This window comes from Leptodactylus fuscus, chromosome 7, assembly GCF_031893055.1.
Source record: "Leptodactylus fuscus isolate aLepFus1 chromosome 7, aLepFus1.hap2, whole genome shotgun sequence".
NCBI classification, from domain to species: Eukaryota; Metazoa; Chordata; class Amphibia; order Anura; family Leptodactylidae; genus Leptodactylus; species Leptodactylus fuscus.
In genome coordinates this window covers 110,037,614-110,060,082 of record NC_134271.1, presented here as the reverse complement: position 1 = coordinate 110,060,082, position 22,469 = coordinate 110,037,614, and the positions used below count along the sequence as shown (strand labels likewise).

Here is a 22,469-nt window from a genome sequence, read left to right as displayed (position 1 = left end):
AAGGAATAAAGCAGAAACACTACCGCCCCTCTTCATTGTACTCTTACTGATCAGATGTTGATAGTATATCCTTAGAACAGGCTATCAATATTCTAGTTCTGGAGAACCCCCTTCCAGCCCATTCAGATGGCTGTGTACCAGCAGCATTTCCCGTACTGGCCGCAGAACTGGACTCATAGCATCAGAGATGATTTCAGTTGGGACAATAGACTTGTAGTAATTTGGGAACTCGCAGTATCATAAATCACTATCATGCTGTGAATGTAGTTCACATAATCCCTGGTTAGTCCAGGAAATGCATCTGTCATCTGGGTCCCCTGAATGGGCCCTAGAAACTATTATTAGGATTATTTTCGAGCACCATTAATTCCAGCTTCCATTGTGCGGGCCATATGTTATGTGGTGGTACTGAATTCCAGAGTATAGGGGAAGTACAAGAGAAATCCTGAAGATGATCATGAAAGACAGATAAGGATGGTTTTGTGGGGATTATGTGTGTGGTGGTATCGGAGGATTAGGTCACAGATATCTGGAGGAGGGCAGGTTGCCTTGTATGACCGTGCTAAGGTTTTGAATTCAATTCATTGGGCAATAGGTAGCCAGAGAATGAATTTGCAAAGGCAGAATCAATGGTTACCCCAAGACAGTGAACCTGTGGGGTTGTTAAGTGTGATTGATGGCATAGGCTGTGTGAGATGGAGGAAAGATGCTTCTTTTTATTATCTTTGCTAAGTTTTAAAAAGCGGGAGAAGGAGGAGGATATAGCTAATAGAGATCCTTAGGGTTATGTTCACACCGCAGAAATAGAAGAGGAATTTAGGGTGGGCTGCATCTTCCAGGGTCCAGAAATTGTCACCGATTTGGAGGTGGAATCTGTCTCAGAATAAGCACCAAATCCCACTGTGTGAACATACCCTTAGATTCTGGGTAGCAGACAGGTAACATTTTGGGTAGAGAGATGAATTTGAGAGACGTCAGTATAAAAGTGGTACAAGGGTCATGTGACTGTGAGTGTAAAAGTAGATTGTTGTGGGAGGCCAATAGAGAGGGCAGTATGTGAGTAGGTGGTGTATATTGGTACAAGTTATTCTGCATAGCCCTGACTAAATCTCGGTAAGGTTAATATAACATGTCCCATTTCTAATATTGTATGTATATGCACTTCCAGGTGACTACCCCGACTACACATGACAGCACACATCTAGTGTTGTCACCTAGTAGATGAACATATCTGGACCACTAACATAGTGAAGAATTCTAGGTATCCTCTAAAAGTACACACAGGGCAGTATATCAGGGCACTGGGCAGTACGTGTATACAGCCGTGGCTGTCCCTGCAGCTGCCAGTCCTGAGAAGCGCGCCCCCTGCCTATGTATAGCTATGGAAGCAATGCGCGCTCTCGCGGACAGGTACGCTCAAGTCAAGAGGGCGATGGAAAGGGGCGGGACAATATTTGAGTGACAGGCGGGCTGGACCAATGAGATGAGGCAGCCTGCTCTCTTCTGGTGACGTAGCGCTTATCTCCTTTCCACCCCATTCCTCTGGTTTCGGTGTCGTTGGGTCGGTATTATATTGTTGTCTATTCCTCTGAGGGTCACGTTACCGGAGCATTTACCCGGTCACACTGACCGAGGGCCGGAGGAGAACAGAGGCTGTGCGTGTGGCGCGGGAGAGCTGCTGCCCTCCTTCAGCCCCTCTTCTCTCCCGCCTAGCTTGGACCGCCGCCGCTGACAGACAAGGTAAGAGCTGCCCGGGGAGGGGAGCGGGCCCGGCCGCCGTTATAATGTTGGTTTATAGCCGGTGCAGAGAACAGGCCGCAGCCTCGGCGTTTCCTGAGCGCAGGGCCGGGATGGCTACGCTGTTACGGGGTTACTCCTCCGCCTCCACGGTGCGGGTTTTGCAGGATCTGCTGTATGATCGGTGCACATCCAGCTTGCATATATTTGCAGGGTGATCTGAGAGGTGTGGGGTTATTCCTCCATCTGTTTGGCATTTCCAGGTTGTGTATTTTGGTTCCTGGATATATTCTAATATTGTCAGCCAGTCTACCAGACATCCTAAGGATCAATCCTTTGTTTTTTGATACATTGTAATATTACATTGTTTTGAGTTCTAATCGAGGTCGATCAATCGATTAGAGATAATTTCCCTGACATGCCGATACCCTACAGCAGTGGTCTCCAACCTGTGGCACTACATAGCTCAGCATGCCCTGACAGTCCCTGGTGGTCCATGTATCTTCATAGCAGCTGGCCAGACACAGGTTGCACATCACTGACCTATTTTTTTTCTACTTTGTAGTCTGTTGCTAAGGAGCAACTGATAATTTGTTTTTTTTTAAGACTAGATTATGGATAACACGTTGGATAAACTAGACTTGTATCTGGCAATATTTTGTCTGCTAAAATACTGGACTTTGATGGCAACCTGGGGTCTGTATGGCACCGTTCATGTTTTATAGGACAGATCCCGAACTTCACGGCTACCAGTAAACACACGGTACTTGTCACCCACAACTCTGACTCTTAGGCTGCGAAAACGCATCCCTTTTGGCTGCGGCAAAGAACGCTGCGTTTTACAGCTCCTGCAAAGTGGCTGGGATCCTGTCTAATCTCATCCACTTATTATGGGGGGGGGGAATCTGCAGTGGAAATGCCGCAATCATTTTTGAAAATCGCAACATGTTTATTATACCTGCGGAAACACTGCATCTTCTGTATAGGGCAGAAAGTCCACAGAGGAAAACTCTGCAGACAGTCTGGAGAAACTGATAGGTGTGGGACCTCTGTCTACAGAATTGAGGTCTGTACCTGCGTGGCTTTGCTCTTTCCCTTCTATGGGAGTCCCCAAAATAGCAAAACTCTCATAGAAAAAGGTGGAGAGGGTTACACTGCAGTACATTCTTAAGATAGGAGTGCGACTCTTATGTATTGGACAATTATGGTATAGTATATTCTGTGGATATCTTGTAGATTTCTGAGAAGGAAAACCTCTAAAGGCTTGCAACGTCTTGGAAGTAATCGCAATGGATTAGCTGCTGCAAACACTGTTGGGGTGTACAGTAGTATCCACATACTGACTAAAACGGAAGCCGTTCAGGTTTTAGAGGGAACCTGTCACCTACATTTTGTACACTAAATCACCAGAGGGTCTTATTGGACTCATTGCTTCTCCTGCAACTTGTGCTGGCCTGTAGTGAATTCAGGGTGTACTGCCTGGCCCACATTGCAGAATTGCACATGTATCACTCGGTTTATAAATATAAGGCTGTTTGGGACAGCAAACCCTTGTTCTATGAGGACATGTTTGTAGTTTAATGTCCCAAATTTAGGTGACCAGTTCCCTTTTAAACATACAGCATATCAACTACTGGTGCATGACTCCCTCAAGGCTTACAGCCTTTGCAATAAAAAGGGTTTTTAGAAATTTTGCTACACTCTGTGGGAACAGTATTGTGCCTTGTTCACACTGTCCGTCCGTCATGAATTCGCCGAAATTGCAGAAAAAGCAGACTGTAAATGGTCCGTTTAAAAACCCAGTCACTTCAATGGCTTTATAAAGCAATCTGCAGGTGCAAGTTTGCAGCCTTTCCAACGTAAATCTGCTTTTTTTGGACGGACACAGTCGGACATGCAGGACTTTGTGTCCATCCAAAAAACCCCAAAACAGACTCACGATGGAGAAGCTACAAATGCCAGGAATCTGCTGACGACTCCATATTAAGTGTGTCCCCAAAAGTCTATAACATTATAGATTCTATATTATAATACATGTGGGAAGAATGAGGACATGAAGATTTTCTGCAGATTTTATCCATGCCATGTTTTTCTGATGCTTATTTTGCCCTTTGCAATGAATAAGGTGCACAACAGGTTGCTGTGATATCTATTCCAGAAAATGTCTGCTGTGTGTAGGCTCAGCCTTAGGTCTCTTTCAGACAAGTGTAATACTGCCATATTAGTGTGTGGTATTAAAACGACAACCCCCAGCCTGGCCGTAGATCTATTGACAGAAACAGTCTGCATCATGGAGATCTATGACGTGGTCAGTCCAGGTTATTACACTCGCTGTTGGGATGGATCTAGTGGCCATGATATGCTTGTTAGTAGTCATGTAGACAAATGTGGCGGCCAAACAACCGATTCATACTAAACGCCTTTGTTCCTGTAGGGGTCTTGCAGTAGTATACTGTATATCCCTCTTCCCATTGAAAACATGTGCATGGCAAAAGTAAGAAGCAATGTCTGTCAGCTCTACTATTGTCTGTCCGGCAGCTTTCTGAAGGGCCCACACTTAGAACCATACTATAGAATCCTTCATAAAACTACTGGCATCTTCCTTTCCAATTGTATGGTTTTGCCTTGTGTAGTCACAGTGCAGTGACATATGGAGTGCTGAGGCTCCGTAATATAGAACCATATCTGCTCTGTCTCCCTACAGGCCTTGCTTTATACATGAGCCTTTAGTCACCCAGTGATACAAACCAACCTTAAAGCTGTGGGTCCAGTAGCAGGTTTGTAAGTAGCCAGATCCAGTCTTGTCCTATATTCCAGCTCCTGTATTTGTTGTATATACCTCATTGAGGCTCATAGAGCACAGGAGGACAATGCGTTATACTTGTGTATAGTGCCAGCCTTGTTAGCTGTGCCAGCTTTTCTATTTGTGGAACAGTACATTGATCATGGGCATATTTTTCTACCTGCATGTCTACTATGGTGCGACTTGTACCTTTGTTCCCATGATTTTCTTTTTTTCTAGCTTTAACTATGAGCTGGGCAGGAATTCAGAGTAAAGCGGTGTGCGCTGCAGGGAGGCTGTGACATTGCTGAGCCGCTGTACCTGTGACCTTCAGGACTGGGTATAGGTGACTCACATTATGGATATGAGCATTGGACACTTATATGGGAACCATCACTTTATAACATTATAACAGTGGGCTCTGCTGCTCGCCTCATTGCTTGGCTTTGCAGTGTCTTGGTCCTGGCTTTGTTTAGTGCACACAGTTCCTTAGGAGATGGAGCAATAGTTAGTAGTTTGCAAACTATGGGTACAAATACATTAGATAATAGGAGAAAAAATTATTTTTTTTTCTAGAAACTCTTGTCAATGGGCAGTGTTTGGTATTGTAGCTTGGTGCCATTCCAGTGAATGCTGTGACATTGGACACAAGGCCAAGATTGGATGTGTTTTGAGGAGGAAAAAAAGAACCTTATTTTTCCTAATATCAATTCACGTCTTTGTTTTGGACATTGGGTTGTAGCTTCCATACTTAGACTGTTACCTGTGTGCCATTTGTATTTTAGGATAGCATGATTTGACTCCCGTAGGGCTCTATACACATGAACGTAAAATCAATTCAAGTGAATGGGGCTATTCACATAGCCTGTTAAAACGTTTAAAAAATATCAGTTATGTTGAAATTGAACATGTCCTATTTTTGCCCATTTTCACAAATCCCACAATAGTCTCAAATCTATGAGGAATCTGTGAAAACAGGAGCCCTATAGATGCAAACCGGCTGTGAAGTGCCCCTTGTCATGGCCGTGTTACATCATGGCCGTCTCAAGAGAGCCATGGGAGTGAATGTGATGTGTGCACTGTTGTACTAATGATAGTGAGAGGGGACTGCAACCCTATAGCACAGCTGAATTGGCTTGTGACTACATCGGCTAATGTTAGGTGTGTTTGGCTGTGATAGTTACAATCTCACTGACATATGACCACTTGTTCCTGTTTATTTTTAGCATTATTTTTTCCTAGCCATTGGTCTAGCAGAGATTGTATGCTGATCATTGTACTTTTCCATGTTAGCAGATTGCTATGCGTTATCACCACTATGGGGGGGGAGGGGGGCACATGGCTTCAGAGGTGGACATGCCGTATTGCACATATACTTCTGTTTTGCTTTGCCTACCAATTTGCAGTGACTTCTCGTACATATCTTGTGTGTACGCTCTACCAGTATAGAACATGTCCGTGCATGCGATATACAATTATATACTACATAACCACATTCCTACTAAAGTACTTGTATAACCCAGACCCCCAGCAGCCACAGTGATCAGGACACGTTGCAGCTCACACTATTGGGAACTCAGGTCTCTTCCCTGCAATGTCAACAAGACAGCCTTGCTTCATATGCAATGTTTCATCCAGGAAATGTCATGTTGTTGTGGTATCATGGAGGAAGTTTACAAGAGCATCTGATGTGCGCTGCTGGGTTTGTCATGTTTCCATAGTAAATAAGAGCGGCCTTTATAGATTGACATCAAAAGATTTTTTTTTTTTTCAGTGACGTCAGTCTCTTGGGTAGATGTAGTCTATAGTATTGTCCTGACGGTGTATTGTGGAAGGATTAAGACTGTTCGGACATGGGCCAGTGTCCTCCACCCTCTCCACAGTTTAGCAGGGTGATGAGTGGTACTAGTCCTAACATGGCACCCATGGAAGTCTATGGTGATCCGCTGCACCAATGTATCCTGCTGGTTCTACATCATGCACATTGCTTCTAGGAGATATTTCTGTAATGCAGTCCCGCTGCCATACAGGCTTTGAGTACAAAGATGAGTTTCATAGCTTCCCATGGAAGGGAAGCCTCTTACTGTAATGTTTTTTTTTGTTGGTCACAAAGAGCTGTAATATGTAACATAGAAGTAAGGTTTGGCACAAGACCATGTTGCATAAGCAGTGGTCACTGTGCACATGAATAAGTTACACAGATCTGTCTTTGACTGGGAAAAGGAGATCTGTATCTGGTTCACCAATGCGTTACTACACCCATGAAAGCAAGTTGTGTAACTGGATCTAAAGCCGGTGCCAGAATTTGCAGAATAATTTGTGTGTAGTCTGCAGAGCGACAGCCAAGCTCTTACTGATAGGGTTCATTTATACATGGGAAGGAAGATGGTGCTGCTCCCTATATTATATATAGGTCACCCAGAGTTGTTTGAGGGCTGTACGTTACAATCTCCACGGATGTCTGTGTGACCAGATACTGTTACCACTTGCACTATAGTAGAAAGCAATGTGAGTCTCACATGACAGTTGTACAGCATGTGGATTACTGTCTCCTGCTGCACAGCACATGCATAACATGGGCCTATAGTAAGTCCGTACATGCCCTGTAATACTGCAGCTGGAGCTGTCTGTAGGGTTATTCTGTGCCTGTGTATGCCACTAACTTCATAATCATTCTTTTTTTTTTTTTTGCCAAAGTTGTGCCACATTCCCCTTTCTGCACCTCACTTTTTGCAAAAGTGGGCAAAACAGGGATACTTCATAGGGACACTTCGGCCTCAAATTGTTTAGAACTTGCGCCACATCTCCGCTTGTTTCTGATAGGACTCCACTACAGTGCACAGACGTGTGCCTGCGTTATGATTGTTCTCCATCATGATTCAGGTGCAGATAAGACTGGTATAGGAAACTCCAATCTTAATACCCGCCCCCCTCATTAAATGTTTTGCCCTGGTATATGGAGCTGCAGGGGCTACATGTGCTGCCATATAGGCAGAGCCTTGTGCTTGATGCATATATAGCAGATGACTGGTCACATGACCGCTGCTCAGCAGCAGGAATAGCCAATTAGACAACCCAATTATGGCTTGGGTCACATCTGTGTGCGGCTCTCTGTCATTCAGGGTCAGTCGTGTGTCTGCTGGATGTTTCTTGTTTATATATTGACGCTGGAGCAGGACTCTTCTCTCTGCCAGTTTGTCAGTCTCTGCAGTGGAGACTCCGAGGATGAGAACCTACCCTAAGGGTGCCTAGTTGTGCCTGTTGGATAGTAGTGGTATCCTGTGCCAGTCTACAATGTGCCATGTCAGAGGTGGGTCACACACAGTAGATTTAGTTGGAGCGGTAGAATATTAGGTTACTTGTAGCTTGTAAACCACATGATTGGATGGATTTCCATCTCCTGACTCTGGAGTCATCTTGTGTAATAGCCACAGGTTGACCGCCCATCTTATTTTGGGCAGGCATGCCTTGTATTTCTGATGGTGTGAGTTGTAAAAATAGTTGTTGTTTTTTTTTTTTTTAATGTTTTTCTTCATAGGGTGAAATGTTCCCTTGATTCCTGCAGACTTGATGCCACACCTAAATCAGATTACACAATGTACATTCATGTCATTCTTCCATACTCCTGTGTAGCTGTAGTTACAGATAACAAGCGCTGCCACCACACCCTGCTGGCGAATTGTACTGCTAATGTCCCATCTTCACATGTAATCCACACAGCCATTAGAAAGTGAATACGGCAAATTATCACCTTGGAGGAGTGGCACAGAAGACTAGACATTGGCTACTGTCCAAGATGAGTCCTGTAGCAGTCTGCAATTACTTCTGTGTGCCCATAGGAAGGGTTCTGGGGGTGTGGGTAATGCCCAACTTCTGTTACCCATCCAAGAATTGATCTATTCTGCCTTCAAGAATCTTAAAATGTGGGGTAAAGGTGCTCAAAGTCAGAACCCAATTTTAGTGACACTTGACAACTGTGATACTGTATGTGTGTGTGTCTGGAGTGAAGAGATACCAAGAGATAAGCTAGAGGCTTTTCAGGCGGAAAGAACCTTGTTGTTATGTTTTTGTTTTTCCAAAAGCACTGCTGATTTCTGGGCATTATTAAAAAAAGCAAACAACCCAATCTAAATAAATAAATAACTAAATACAAAAACAGAAAATAATTAAAAAAAATCAATCTCTCTCTCTCTCTCTATCTATCTATCTATCTATCTATCTATCTATCTATCTATCTATCTATTTTTTAATAGCGTTACCCAGGCTCAGAAAACATGGTGGTTTCCTCCTTCTCAGGAAGTGTTACGGGTCAGTGTGACCAACAGACATGATTACTTCCTGAGAAGAAGGGCTGCCATGTTTTCTAGTTCTGGGTAACCCCTTTAGGGCTTGGATTCTCTGTAAGATTGCAGCATTACCTCACTTCATGGGAGGGTTCAGTTTTTTGTAAAAATCTGTCCATATATATAATGTTTTTCTTTAATCATTATTTTCCATAGGGACATGTTGTCTTTGCTAGTGAGTCGCAGTAATGCCTCAATTTTAGAGTGAATTATCACATAACTTTGTCACAATGGAGTCGGGAGAGAGTGTGGTCAGGAAGTGTGGGCTCACTTCAGTGCTTAGTACAGAGGGTGTGGTGCAGTGTATATACAGTACACACAGCCGCGGTAATATATGCATGTGTACATTTCCACAAGTTCTATACCTTCCTTCCTTATAGATATGAAAAGAACTGGCGCCCGTAAGTTGAAAAAAGATGATGATCCCATTTGTATTCCTTCTAGACACGAAGAGCAGTATAATGAACGCTGCTGACTTATCTGTGCGCCATTTTGTAAAGATGGTTCCAACCAAAGTGAGGTGACCTCTGTGTTGGTGTATATGCCAAGTATATCCATAGACCTCCATTCTCCTGACTGCACAACAGACTGTCCTTAACACATTGAGAATAGTCTAATACACTACTCAATATAGAAGCATCCTGAAGAATAATGTACAGTATATCACACTGTACGTTTGTGTAGAATAATTTCAGTGTCTTGTAAGTCTTGGATATTCTCTGACTACAAAATCCATAGATCAATGTAGGATGAGGCCTCCTGTATCAGCGACCATTGTAACGTGTGTACTTTACAACAAAAGCCAAGTGGCCGATTCTCCGGGACCTGCAATAATAGTGAAAGCACAGGGAAACTTAGCATCTCCATTACTCACTTTTTCCTATATCCTAGTAGCAGATTCCAAGATTGTTTCATGTGGTATACACCCATTTTATTTGGCCGACTTCTCTGCTGCCATGAAAATAAAGTGGATTGTTCTCAACACTGTGTATGTTCTTTGGCAGAGTCTGTAAGTACTTAAAATAATACGACCATGGTCTTTTGGCCTGTTTGTCCTAGAATGAACACCATACAAAAGTGTAACTTATATAAAACTAGTGAATGATGTTGTCTTGTTTATTTGCCTATGGAACAGCGCTGCTCATGTGCATAGTTTGAGTCTGGTATTGCAGCTAAATTTTGCAAGATCAGCACAGCATTACAGTCATTGTTACAGATTGGTCAGCCATTATCAGCAATTCCTTTATATACTGTCATTTCCTAGTTCCTCTCCTATTGAGTGTGTGCAGAGCAAAAAAGGGGAATATATATTCAGTCTTTGTCCACAGTAAAAATAGTGGTAAGGTTAATGTGCTGTCTATTTATAGATAGTATACGACGCACCAGGATTTAGGCTTCATTGTTGCTTGGTCAGGACACTCAGACACCCACGTGACCTAAATGATATGCTGGCACTTTTACCTGACTTGTAATGTGCAGCTGTATTCTGCTTACGTCGCAACGTTGTGCAAATGCCAAGGTTCCCATTCACTGATCCCACTGGGGCAAGACATTCAGTTATGCAATAAAGTCTCACAACCTTTATAAGACTTCTGAGTCCTACAACAACATGTATTTACCATATTCTATCCGGAGCGATAGGACAGGTCCCTCCACAGATATAATCGCAATCTGTTGCAAAGGGTGAAAACCTAGACAACTAGTCCACAAAAATCCTCAAAAACCCCTGGGAAAAAGCTGCAGCAAGTGTGGCTGTTTTACTGTGCTGTGGATTGTGTGTTGAATCTACCCTGGAACATGTATAGCTCATGGGAGCAGAACGTACAGGGTGCTATCACTTTCTATGGATGGGCAGGTGTTCCAGACATTGTCACTACCCTGGACTGCTGGGGAATCTGCCATTCAGTACCTGCATAGTTAAAGTAACCTTTCTTACAGTATTTCTGACACTAAAGGCAATCTACCACCTCCCCAAGACTACTGAACTGCTACCACCGTGTTACAGAGCACACTGCAGTGATGTATGTCAGACTACGTTCACATCTGCATCGGAGTGTCCACTGAAGACTGTCGCAGTGTCCACCCAAAATTGAGGAAAAACTCCTGCATGGAGGACTTTTTTCTCTTCTATTCCACTTTAAAACCACCCAAAAGACCCCATTATAGTCAATGGGAGCCGTCTGGATTTGTGTGTAACCACTGTTTTAGCCAGCCACCTCTCTGTTGTTCGTGTTGCCTGACGGGACCCGATCAATTGAGACACAGTGCTAGTGTTTGGTAGATTTGGAGAAAAATAACTTTGAAGTCTTATGCAAATTAGGTAGTTGGAGCACTGGGGGCGGACCCTCAGCTACGTGGACACTGCCATTGCTGCTCAAGTAGGATGTGGGAGGGGCAGTTGTCACTTCATGGGGAGGGGCAGGCAGAAGATGGTAGGGGTCTGAGCAACAGCCTCTTTCTAAATCCATGAACAATTGTGTACTCAGGTCATTGTATGTGCACACGTACCGCATCCTGCACGTGAAGTCTGCTTATTATAGTTAGCGGTGTCTGTCCACTTTATGGTAGACTTAAAATGTGTCTTTCTATTCAAGTCACATGAAAGCCAGATATTAAAAAGCTCTTGTCTTCTGCCATTGTCCTGCTGTGTCTAGACTGTGTGACCTTTGGATGTGTGTAAACCTATTTAGTAACTCTTTATAGCTGATGTTGAGCAGTAAAAGAGGGAAATGGCAGGATTGTGGTTCTAGCCGCTGCTTTGTAGGGATTTGCAGCAAAAATGAAAACTAGACAGTCCCTCTAAATCCTGAGAGGTGGGTAATGCTCAGCTGTCTGCTGTAGACTTCACTTTACTTCAGTTTCTAGCACAGGGAGTTGCTGTCTGACATATATCAATGGCTGCAACGGGGCTGCCTTATCTTTCCTGTCTGGATGAGGAGCTAGTTCCATATTATGAAGAGCGGGTTTATTATTGTGGACATCTTTAACACCATATCTAGACGGCATGCCCTTATGGAAATTACATTGAAGAATACCTAGTACGATATTTTTGTAAATGACTAGTTAAGGAGATTTATAAGAAACTTTGTAATATACCTTATCAGAAGAATGCTTCTTACTCCTATTAGAAGTCTCTCCTGCCTGATTACTCACAATACGTCTTCTCCGAAGACTCTGACAGGTTACATAGAAGTCTTTGGAGATGGGAGGGGAAAGTAGGAGTACGAGCACAGACTCGGCACAGTCACACTAGGTCTCCGCTGTTGGACTTCTGGAGAATTTGTACGACAGAGCCAGCCTGCTAAAACAGCGGGTACACACTGGTGGACCTCAGTGACTATAATGGGGGTCCTCCTTGGAGAACTCTTGTCTCCACCAATCTTTTGCAGTTTCTCGGATGCAGATGTAAGCCCACCCTAAGTGTTCAGTAGTTTTCCAGCAGGTTTTCGCAATACAGATGTGAATAAAGCACTGGTGAGAGAGAAACCTTCCTGTAATCTGCTCCATGACATCTGTGTCCTTGTGTCTCTTTCTCCTCCCCTCCCCTCTCCATATACTTCTATGAAATGCAGACTGTCTGCAGTGAGACTGTTCTGAGCAGTGAATTGAATAGTTTACCAGACAGGAGAGCTGATAAAAGGAGATAAAAGCATGTTCCTCTGATAAGCTATATTACACAGTTTATTTTTACTTGTTATCCTAGAGAGGTCAGTCCAATAAGAGGCCACCAGAAGTGAATGGATAATGTCATTAGTTCAGGATCTGAACAAGCCTGACTACAGGATGTATACGGTATAGCTGGTCTGGTCCATTTCTGCCAGAAGACCTGGCACATCCCATGGTCTCTTGTGCCGCTGATTCCAGATCACATGTTCTTCTACCTGGTTGGATATGGAGCCGTCTGACAGTCTTACAAACTGTAAAACCTAATCACTATGTATTTTCTAATTTTAGATCAAAGTCTATGAAAACCAGTCCGGTTGTCAGGTGCCATGCGCCAGCTTTGCTCTGTAGGAGTTGAGGTGAAGGTTGGCTTCAGGGTGTGGTAGTGACCTCCCACTGCTAATCCCTTCCATAACATAGTTAACCCTCAACTTGCAGCATCAAGGTATTGACCCTTGCCGTTTTTTAATTCCAGCAAGCCCACTCCTTCCTTCTGCACTTCTTCATGAACATTTGTTACGCCAGTGCACAGAATGTTTTCCATGTTTTTTCCTACAGAATTTCCCAAATTCGGTTTTGAATGTCTCACTTAATTTCAATGGGCATTACATTAATACTTAAAGGGTTGCTACCATTAAAAATCTATTTTCTGTGGATAACATGTCGGAATAGCCTTTAGGAAGGCTATTCGTCTCTTACCTTTATATGGGATCTCCGCCGCGCCGTTCCTTAGTAATACCGGTTTTTACCGGTATGTAAATTAGTTCTCTGGCAGCGATGGGGGCGGGCCCTCTTCGTCTTTCTTCTGACGCCTGCGCAGTTGGCTCTGCTACTGAGACACTGGTTGAGCCAACTGCGCATGCGCGCAATTGCAGCCTCAGAACTATGGCCGCGCATGCACAGTCAGCTCTACTAGTGTCAGAGCCGACAGAGGTGAAGTCGCCGAAGAAAGAAGGGGAGGATCCAGCAAAAGATAGAAGCGGCGCAGGATCCTGTTCTCAGGCAGCGGTGGGGATGCCCTCATCGCATTTTCAGCGCTGGGGCCCACCCCCATCGCTGCCAGAGAACTAATTTACATACCGGTAAAAACCGGTATTACTAAGGAACGGCGCGGCGGAGATCCCATATAAAGGTAAGAGACGAATAGCCTTTCTAAAGGCTATTCCGACATGTTAGCCACAGAAAAAAGATTTTTAATGGTAGAATCCCTTTAAAGGGAACATGACTGGTGCCCCCCCCCCCCCCCCAAATCTATCCCCAGCATGTACAGAATCCTGTAATAACCTGCAGTTACAGCCTTGTCCCATTCACTTCTATGGCGAGAGACTGTCGTTATATCACAAGGTTGCTATAGATCAAACAATATGCAATATAAAAAATGAAGACGTCATTGCGATTGTACAAGCACCACTACCCCTTCAAACAGCTGATCAGCAGGGATCCCCGGTGTTGGACCCCCGCTGAACTTTTATTGATGACCGATCATGAAAATAGGTAGCCAATAAGAACAAAAATCATTTTTTTTTTCTAAGGGGACATCAATTTTTAATATGTATGGTCCCTTTAAGAACCTGTCCTCAGGTTTGAGCCTTGTGCAGTTGCATTTCGTAACCTATTAATCATTCACACCTATTGAAAATGATTTCCTAGTCATTTGGTTTCCTCCCTCCTTTATAATACCTGCACCATGACCAGATGACAAGGCTTCATGTGAATAGCCCATCATAAAATCCACCCTTCGTCACCTTTCCTCTCATGATAGCAGACGCCAGGGCTTGCTTACCTTCCTTTTCTGTTTTGTTTTTGTGTGACAAATTAGAATCCTGTATGTCCTCCTTTCAAGAATCTTTGCAGATTTCTCATACTGTGTATCTTCCCAGCCCAAAGCTGATCCAAATCCTGGGAACTGCAATGAGGACTTGGCCTTATTTGGTAGCACCTGTCTCTGGTGACATCAATGGTCTCTGGATCAGGAATGATGCACAGTACACTCCTTGGTATGGATAACAATCTCTGACGTACCGTGCATCCACCGCTTCTGTCACCGGCACACTTCCGGTGACTATACTGGTGCATCTTGGTGTACTGAGAATAGTTGTAGACCTGACCAGTGACACTGGCAAAGACTGGCCATCAGTCAATGCCAAGGTGGAGTCCTCAGGCAGAGCTGAGTGAGATCTAGAGCATTAGCTTTCCACCCTTGGGTACTGCCCCCTTATTCCTTCCTGGTTGCATACCCTATCAATGTTTGCAGAAGCATATATTCCCAAGTCCTCTACCACTGTAGGAGTTGTATGATGGGTATAATACATAGACTCCCTTTAAGCTCCCTGGTGCCCCCTATGCATGGCTGCAGGCATGTTACATTACCACTAATGATAGTGGGTTCAGCACTCTGTATATTAATCTAAGCAGCAATTAATTGTGGATTTATTTAGGTAACTGTGGCTGAATGTTCACTTTAAATGAGATTGTATGTTATTTCTGAAGGGGACTGGCGAGCCTGTTGTCACCATCCACCTTGGCACCCCCATATTTCTTTGTCAGCAGAACACAGGAACATTCAGTGGTGGTTACTCCGTCAGTGTCCAGAGCAGCTGTGAGGAATCTGATCTCCCTGCATCTGCCCTTAACTCTTACCTGCATTGCTCTTACCCCCTGTCAGCAGTCCTGGAGATTCTGCAGCACTGGCATCCAGATACCCACATGGTGCACAAGTGTTTGGGACCCACATTTGATCCCGACTCCTTTAATTCCTTGTGACATTTGAACTGTTCCTTTACACGTCAGTCTTGTTTCCTGGAATCTGAAATACTTGTAAGGTTTTTTTTTTCCTTTCCACTTAGAGTTTACCTGTTTTTCCTACTCTTTCAGTACTTTTATGTTGTGTGACATATGTACACAGTCAGCATAGTACATTTGTGGACGTCAGACCATCTAAAATAAAAACTTTGTTGCCCACGTGTCCGATCACCAATTCGTTGTAGCTTTTATCTTTTAGGCCCGGTTCAATCTGCATTTAGGTTTCTGCTTGGAGAGTTGGCTTGGGGACCTCCCGAACTGAAACCTATCCGCATAAAAGAGTAGTTCCTTAAGGAAATCCACGGACCCCATAAACTATAATGTGTTTCTGCACAAAAAAGGGGAGAGAGAAGTGCTGCTTTCAGGACTTTTCCCTCCACATATTTCATGCGGATAGGGGGACAGAATGGCCCGAACGCAGATGTGAATCGGGCCTTAGATAAATCTGCCCTATTGTTCATGTACACGTGTTCTGTAGTTTTGTGGCCAGGACCTTCTCTGATAGTTGAATGCCCCCACAGAGTCTCTTGTGTACTCCTTGGGGCTCTGTTTGCCGCCATAGTTTGCTCCTTGGGGTGTTGTATGTGACTATATTCTCCACTAGAAGCAAGGACATATAGGGGGTATACAGTAATGGACCACAAAGAAGCCATAATACGTGTGTGTGTGTATGACGCCAGAGTGGTAGTTTACGATGGAATCGCTGTGAGCGCGGTTGCCGAAGAGACTACCCTCATTTCAGTAAGTGTCACAGGAATGTGAAGTGTCAGCCTCGGCCGCTGTATTTTTAGGCTCCTGGCAGATTCCGTGCAGTCACAAGTGTCGGGTTGTGGAAATCTTCAGGGCGGATATTTTTAAACCTGTTTTCTGCAGTTTTTGCCCAGAATAGATGCTGGGGTGTAAACAGCGCTGGTAGTTACTACACATTTATTTACTAGTCACACTTTTTGTAGGCTATAGTCACTTCACACAAAGCCGTACTGTTTCCTAAATTCAGTACCTTGTCAAGGAGTATGCGCTTTTATTCTGGAAGTTTAGGATTTTTTTTTCAATTGACACTATATAAAGCTATTGGGTAGTCAGAGTGGACCTTTGTGTTTAAGGGAATGCTGGTAGATTAATATCACTTGTCCATACTGGACCATTACAGTGATGGGGATTATTAGTCCTGTTAAACGTTTCATATCGGTTTGTGTTTTTGCAGATTACCACGACATTGTGACGAACAGTGCAAACCCCCATAAGCACCATGGACTGGCTGTGACGACACGCCTTCTGTGCAGGCAGCTAGGATGAGTTCCAGCAGAGCCGGCCTCCACAGGGAACCACTGAAACTCCACTCACATCAACATGTCAGGCGGTAAGTGGCGCTGGAGTGTCTGTTTGTATGTTTGTGTATAGTATATATACACACAATGTGAGCGTACATCTACTTAATATTTATAGCTTTATTTTATTGTAGTTTTAGAGTGTTATTGTACGACAGCTTTCCTTGTTGCCTGCAGGGTATATTATATTATATTACATTAGTTGTGCTCTCACATTGTGTTCTTAGCCGTTCTATTGCAACGCTGCGCACTGTGTAATGGTTCGGTAAGGTTAAATACACTGGGATTTGGCTGCCCATTGGTTGTAGCCAATAAATTATTAATTTCTCATTGCTGTCTGTGTGAGTGGCCCTTTACCTACTTGTGTATGATGCTATATACCAGTGATGGCAAACCTTTTAGACACACAGTGCCCAAACTGCAACCCAAAACCCACTAATTTATCACAAAGTGCCAACACGACAGTTTAACCTTAATAATGTGCAGATCCACAATTGCATACAATTACAAACCATTACAGACCTGCAAAATATGGTCATACGAATGGGGCTTTATAGAGCTTTCTGCTCCACTGTGACCCCCACACAGTCCAATCTGCTTCATAGTGACCCGCACACAGTATAATCTGCTCCACAGTGGCCCCCACACAGTACAATCTGCTCCACAGTGGCCCCCACACAGTGCAATCTGCTTCAGTGACCCATACACAGTACAATCTGCTCCACAGTGGCCCCCCACACAGTACAATCTGCTCCACAGTGGCCCCCACACAGTACAATCTGCTCCACAGTGGCCCCCACACAGTACAATCTGCTCCACAGTGGCCCCCACACAGTACAATCTGCTCCACAGTGGCCCCCACACAGTACAATCTGCTCCACAGTGGCCCCCACACAGTACAATCTGCTCCACAGTGGCCCCCACACAGTACAATCTGCTCCACAGTGGCCCCCACACAGTACAATCTGCTCCACAGTGGCCCCCACACAGTACAATCTGCTCCACAGTGGCCCACACACAGTGCAATCTGCTTCAGTGACCCATACACAGTACAATCTGCTCCACAGTGGCCCCCCACACAGTACAATCTGCTCTACAGTGGCCCCCCACACAGTATAATCTGCTCCACAGTGGCCCCCACACAGTATAATCTGCTCCACAGTGGCCCCCACACAGTGCAATCTGCTCCACAGTGGCCCCCACACAGTGCAATCTGCTCCACAGTGGCCCCCACACAGTGCAATCTGCTCCACAGTGGCCCCCACACAGTGCAATCAGCTTCACAGTGGCCCCCTCACAGTGCAATCAGCTTCACAGTGGCCCCCACACAGTGCAATCTGCTCCACAGTGGCCCCCACACAGTGCAATCTGCTCCACAGTGGCCCCCTCACAGTATAATCTGTTCCATGGATGGGTGACCAAAGAGGGCTCTGAGTGCCACCTCTGGCACCCATGCCATAGGTTCGCCATCATGGCTATATACATACTATCTGTAATTATGGATAGTATATGGAAAACCAAATACTATCAGGTGTGATACTGCCTCTATATAAGTTATATCCATATAGCAATATCACATGACTTTCTTGCCCCAGTTATTTTCATTATTAAAAGGATTGTCCAGTGTCAGTAAATAAATGTTTGTTGTTAATTTACCATCTGTCGTGTACTGAGCCATGCACCTTTGTGTCCATCACATGACCATGGCACCATTATTCATTGGTAGTAACAGAATGAATCACAGCAAGCAGAGATCTAGAAAACCAGGAGGAATTAATACAGAAAGTATATTGGAAAATTGTAGAACTTATTATACAAACCGTAACATTTATGTCTGGAAACTGAGCGACCCCTTTAAGGATTAAGTAGAGTCCCTGACTACACAAGCCATGTGACGAGCAGCTAGCCGTTTAGCCAGATCTTATGCAGTTTTGCTGCTAATGCATTTTCCCATATAATAGGAGATTTCTCTTAAGCTGCTGGGATAAGGCTGCATGTGATCATAGGTTTTGTAAAGTGCGTTGGGCTGAATTGATTTTTCGTGTTACATATCCTATGCTGCATGTGACTTGTGAGACTCATTGTGGTGTCCGTATCTTCCGCAGGGCTTCTGGAATGCATTTAAAGCCATATCACAAGATACAGAAAAAAGAATCTCTTCTGGAACCAAGATCAAACAAAGGCATGCATCTGAATAACCAAAGCTCTGCTAAAGAAGAAAAGTGTAATGTCGCCACCAAGAATTGTTTACCCTGTACGGACAATCCACCCCGCAGGCCATTGGGCACCCTGTCTCAAAACACCATGTGCAATACAGCAGGGATGAGCTCCTCCAACAACTTCGAGGTCAAAGCAAAGAATGTTCCACCTGCAACGATCCATCAGGGGGACGAAGGAGAAGGCCCAATAGATAGTTGTGCACTCATCAAGCCGGGAAACACCAAGGAGAAGATCGCCTTTTTTGCCTCTCATCACTGCAGCAACAATAGGAACAGCTCAATGAAGATTAAAAACACTGGGGATATGAGCGGGAGAGCTGCGAAAAGGCGAAAGAAATCAGTGGACCTTAAACGCGTAAAGAACCATCTGGAGAAAATGCAGGAAGCGCAGAAAAAGTGCCTCCTCTCCGAGTCTTTCTCAAGTGGAGTTGAAGACTGTTCTATTAATTTTGTCACTGACAGTGATGGGATTCTTCCCGGAAGACCCCTTTCTGTGATAGAAATGGTAGCTTTTCTAGAACAAAGAGCAAATGCGTTACTTTCTGATTGTGCTAAACCCTTTTCCAACTCTCATCCTTCGAAACCTACTGGAAATTCTAAATGTGCCCTTCCGTCTGTGTCCTTGATGTCACTCGGAGCCAGTGAAAACTCTTCTGAGAAGGACAATTCAGAGAAGGCTGAACTGGAATCTGTGTGTGTCTTGGAAATGGTGGCTAAACTGGAGTCTGAGTGTTTGAGGCGCCAGAACGATCGGGATTCAGGAGGACTCTCCAGGAACAACAGCTTCAGAAGAAACGTTGGCCGGATGCTGCTTGCCAGTGGCTCGCAGCAAGATGCTGGTTGTCCTCCCGATGACTCGTCTGACCCTGAAAAACACTCCGCTGCTTCTGCGGGGGAGAAGAATGTCTCGCAAAATGGGGAAGACCCTTCTCCTGTCAAATCATGGGAAAACTGTGCTGCACCCAAGCCTCAAGAGTCCGAGTCTTTGCCACCCACAGAAGATTTTTTTGTGGCCAACGTAGACCTTGAACTTGTGAGGGAGACTTATATGAAAATGCGGTGTAGGGGTGATATAGCGATAACTGTGGATCCTTGTAAATTATCTATTTCTGTCTGTATAAAAGCTGTTGAATGTGTCCCTGATTCTTTTGAGAATCAGACGGTGAATGATGGTGCAGCTGATGAGAAGGTGGAGTGTTCAGATAGGATCCCTGATCCCTCCCTTAAGACTGCGGATGTATTAATGCACACACAGGATATAGGACACACACAGGACAACGCTTTATCAGGGGACCCTTCACCAGGGGTCTTATTTTTTCAAAGTGATCAAACCGATGCAAACCATGCACATGTACGGATCAACCCTGAAGTAAAGTCGCAGGCAGGCGCCCCAGAGAAACATGCCTTTGACAATACTCTGTGTATGCAGACTAGCTCAGTGATTGCACAATATGCTGTCTCTATATCCTCACTTGGAAACGTAACTCAGGTACTTGACACGTCCTCTGTAAAGAGGCAGGTGTCTCACGATTTTCTTGAGACCAGATTTAAGATCCAGCAACTCCTGGAGCCTCAACAATACATGGCTTTCCTACCGCATCACATCCTAGTGAAGATATTCAAATATCTTCCCACCCGATCTCTCGCTGCCCTAAAATGCACTTCTTGCTATTTCAAATTTATTATCGAACATTATGACATTCGACCGTGCGACTCGCTGTGGGTCCGGGATCCCCGCTACAAAGACGACCCTTGCAAGCAGTGCAAGAAAAAGTACGCAAAAGGTGACGTGTCTTTATGTCTGTGGCATCCCAAACCTTACTGCCAAGCTTTACCTTATGGCCCGGGTTTTTGGATGTGCTGTCACATGTCTCAAAAAGAGAGCCGCGGCTGTAAGGAGGGGCTTCACGACAATCGCTGGGTGCCCGCTTTTCACAGCTTTAACCGAACGGTGTGCAAGAAATCTAGAGAGTCCGAGTTCGAAGACGACTAACCCCGCGGGCAGGAATAGTACAGGTCTCGTAAGATAAAGATTTTCATGCCCCATGCTGTTTACATTGTATATAATCATGAGGTTTTTTTCATGGGGTCGCGAAACTGCACATTCTTTAACACAAGAGCCTTTACTTTTTCATTTCTTCAACTGGATATTTAGCCCTTTATCTTCTGTAAATATCTCCTAATAGATGTACATATAAAATCTATTGCTAGCTGATGCCACCTAATCTTTACAATGCAGCTATGGAAGTTGTCGTGGCTATAGGTGTGCGTATGTACGGATGGAATATTTTTGTGCGGATGTGGATTTATTTTGTTGTTTTTTTTTTCCATTTTAAGTGTCTTGTTCAATCTGTATATCCTGTACGACGTTTCTAAAAAAAACAAAAAAAGAAACTCTAAAATATATAGGGCTTGAAGCATTTAAAGTGTTTATCATTGGTTTAACTGGAGAGAGTTGTACTCGGAACTGGCACAAGTGTCTGCAATACTGTGACAAGTGAATACATGAGGTGACTTATTGTACAGTGGCAAACTATAAGAAGAGGATATTGTCTGGCTTTACTTCAATAAAAATGTGCATCCTGAATCTCGCTCAGCGCATTGGCCTTGCCGTTTGTTTCATGGTGTGTTGGCTTTTCTTTCTCTCTACGATTTCCTTTACTTTGCACTTTTTTATATAACGTCTATTATGCCGTATCTTGATCTCTTCCGTGTCCTTTTCTTTATGAGCTGCAATGTTTTCAGTAGAGTTTATAGATGTACAATTTATGGAAATGTTCAAGCCGTATTTTTTTTTATTTTAATAGAGATTCTGGTGAATATTAAATATATAATAACTTGTCACCGTGTCTAATGACATTTACTATTAGGACGTTCTTGACACACTCAGCCTTTATGAATTGTTAAAGGGATTTTCCAGCTTCATGTAAATAAGGTCAATTGATGTGTAACGAGAGTTCTGCAGTTCGGTATTAAAGGGCTTGTCCAGGATTTGGAGCAACCTGTGGGGCACGTTGTTGTCTATCCCAGCGCTGGAAGCTGCAGGGCTTACGTGATTGCTGAGACTAGTGGTCGCTGGATAGGAACTAGTGATGTCACCGCTTTGTTTCCAGTGACTATTGAGGCCACTTATTGATTTCAGCAGTCTCATGAGCCTCACAGCTTCTGGTTTGTGAAGGAAAAGGTACTGGGAGAAGACAATGGAGAATCAGACAGGTGGGAATGCCGTTTTTTTTTTATTTTTCTTCTACACCTGCTACTACCACCCCACAAGTTGCTTCAAATCCAGAAAACCCCTTTAAGAGCTGTACTTGCAACCATTGAATTAAAACCTTGTTGCATTCATATGAAAGTAACACAGGTTTATGGTTGTGTAGAAAAGAACATTGTGGGAAAGTCTCAACTGACCACCCCATTCAAGGATAGGAAATAATTGTAAGCCCCGTAAGATTCCGTCTGGGGGAGTCCGCATGTCACACAGACCCCATAGACTATAATGGGTTCCGTGTGCTTGATGCGAGATCTCAGAAGGCATTGCGGACAGGAAAGTAGTTCACCATCTACTTTCCTGTCCGCATGATGCATGCAGGCACTG

General features: G+C 44.2%; 1 protein-coding gene across 1 annotated transcript; it reads left to right on the top strand.

The window, feature by feature from the left end:
• The first annotated feature begins 1,522 nt into the window (after positions 1 to 1,522).
• Positions 1,523 to 21,718, top strand: FBXO34 (F-box protein 34). The gene is made up of 3 exons (XM_075282712.1): positions 1,523 to 1,740; positions 16,532 to 16,687; positions 18,761 to 21,718. The coding sequence occupies exons 2-3, from the start codon at positions 16,620 to 16,622 to the stop codon at positions 20,865 to 20,867; spliced, it is 2,175 nt and encodes a 724-aa protein (XP_075138813.1). The 5' UTR covers positions 1,523 to 1,740; positions 16,532 to 16,619; the 3' UTR covers positions 20,868 to 21,718.
• The last annotated feature ends 751 nt before the right edge of the window (positions 21,719 to 22,469 follow it).

Excerpts from the sequence above, each read along its gene's own strand:
- FBXO34 (XM_075282712.1), top strand. The coding sequence starts at position 16,620 with ATGAGTTCCAGCAGAGCCGGCCTCCACAGGGAACCACTGAAACTCCAC. Across the intron at positions 16,688-18,760 it reads TCACATCAACATGTCAGGCG|GGCTTCTGGAATGCATTTAA; the intron begins GTAAGTGGCGCT and ends TATCTTCCGCAG.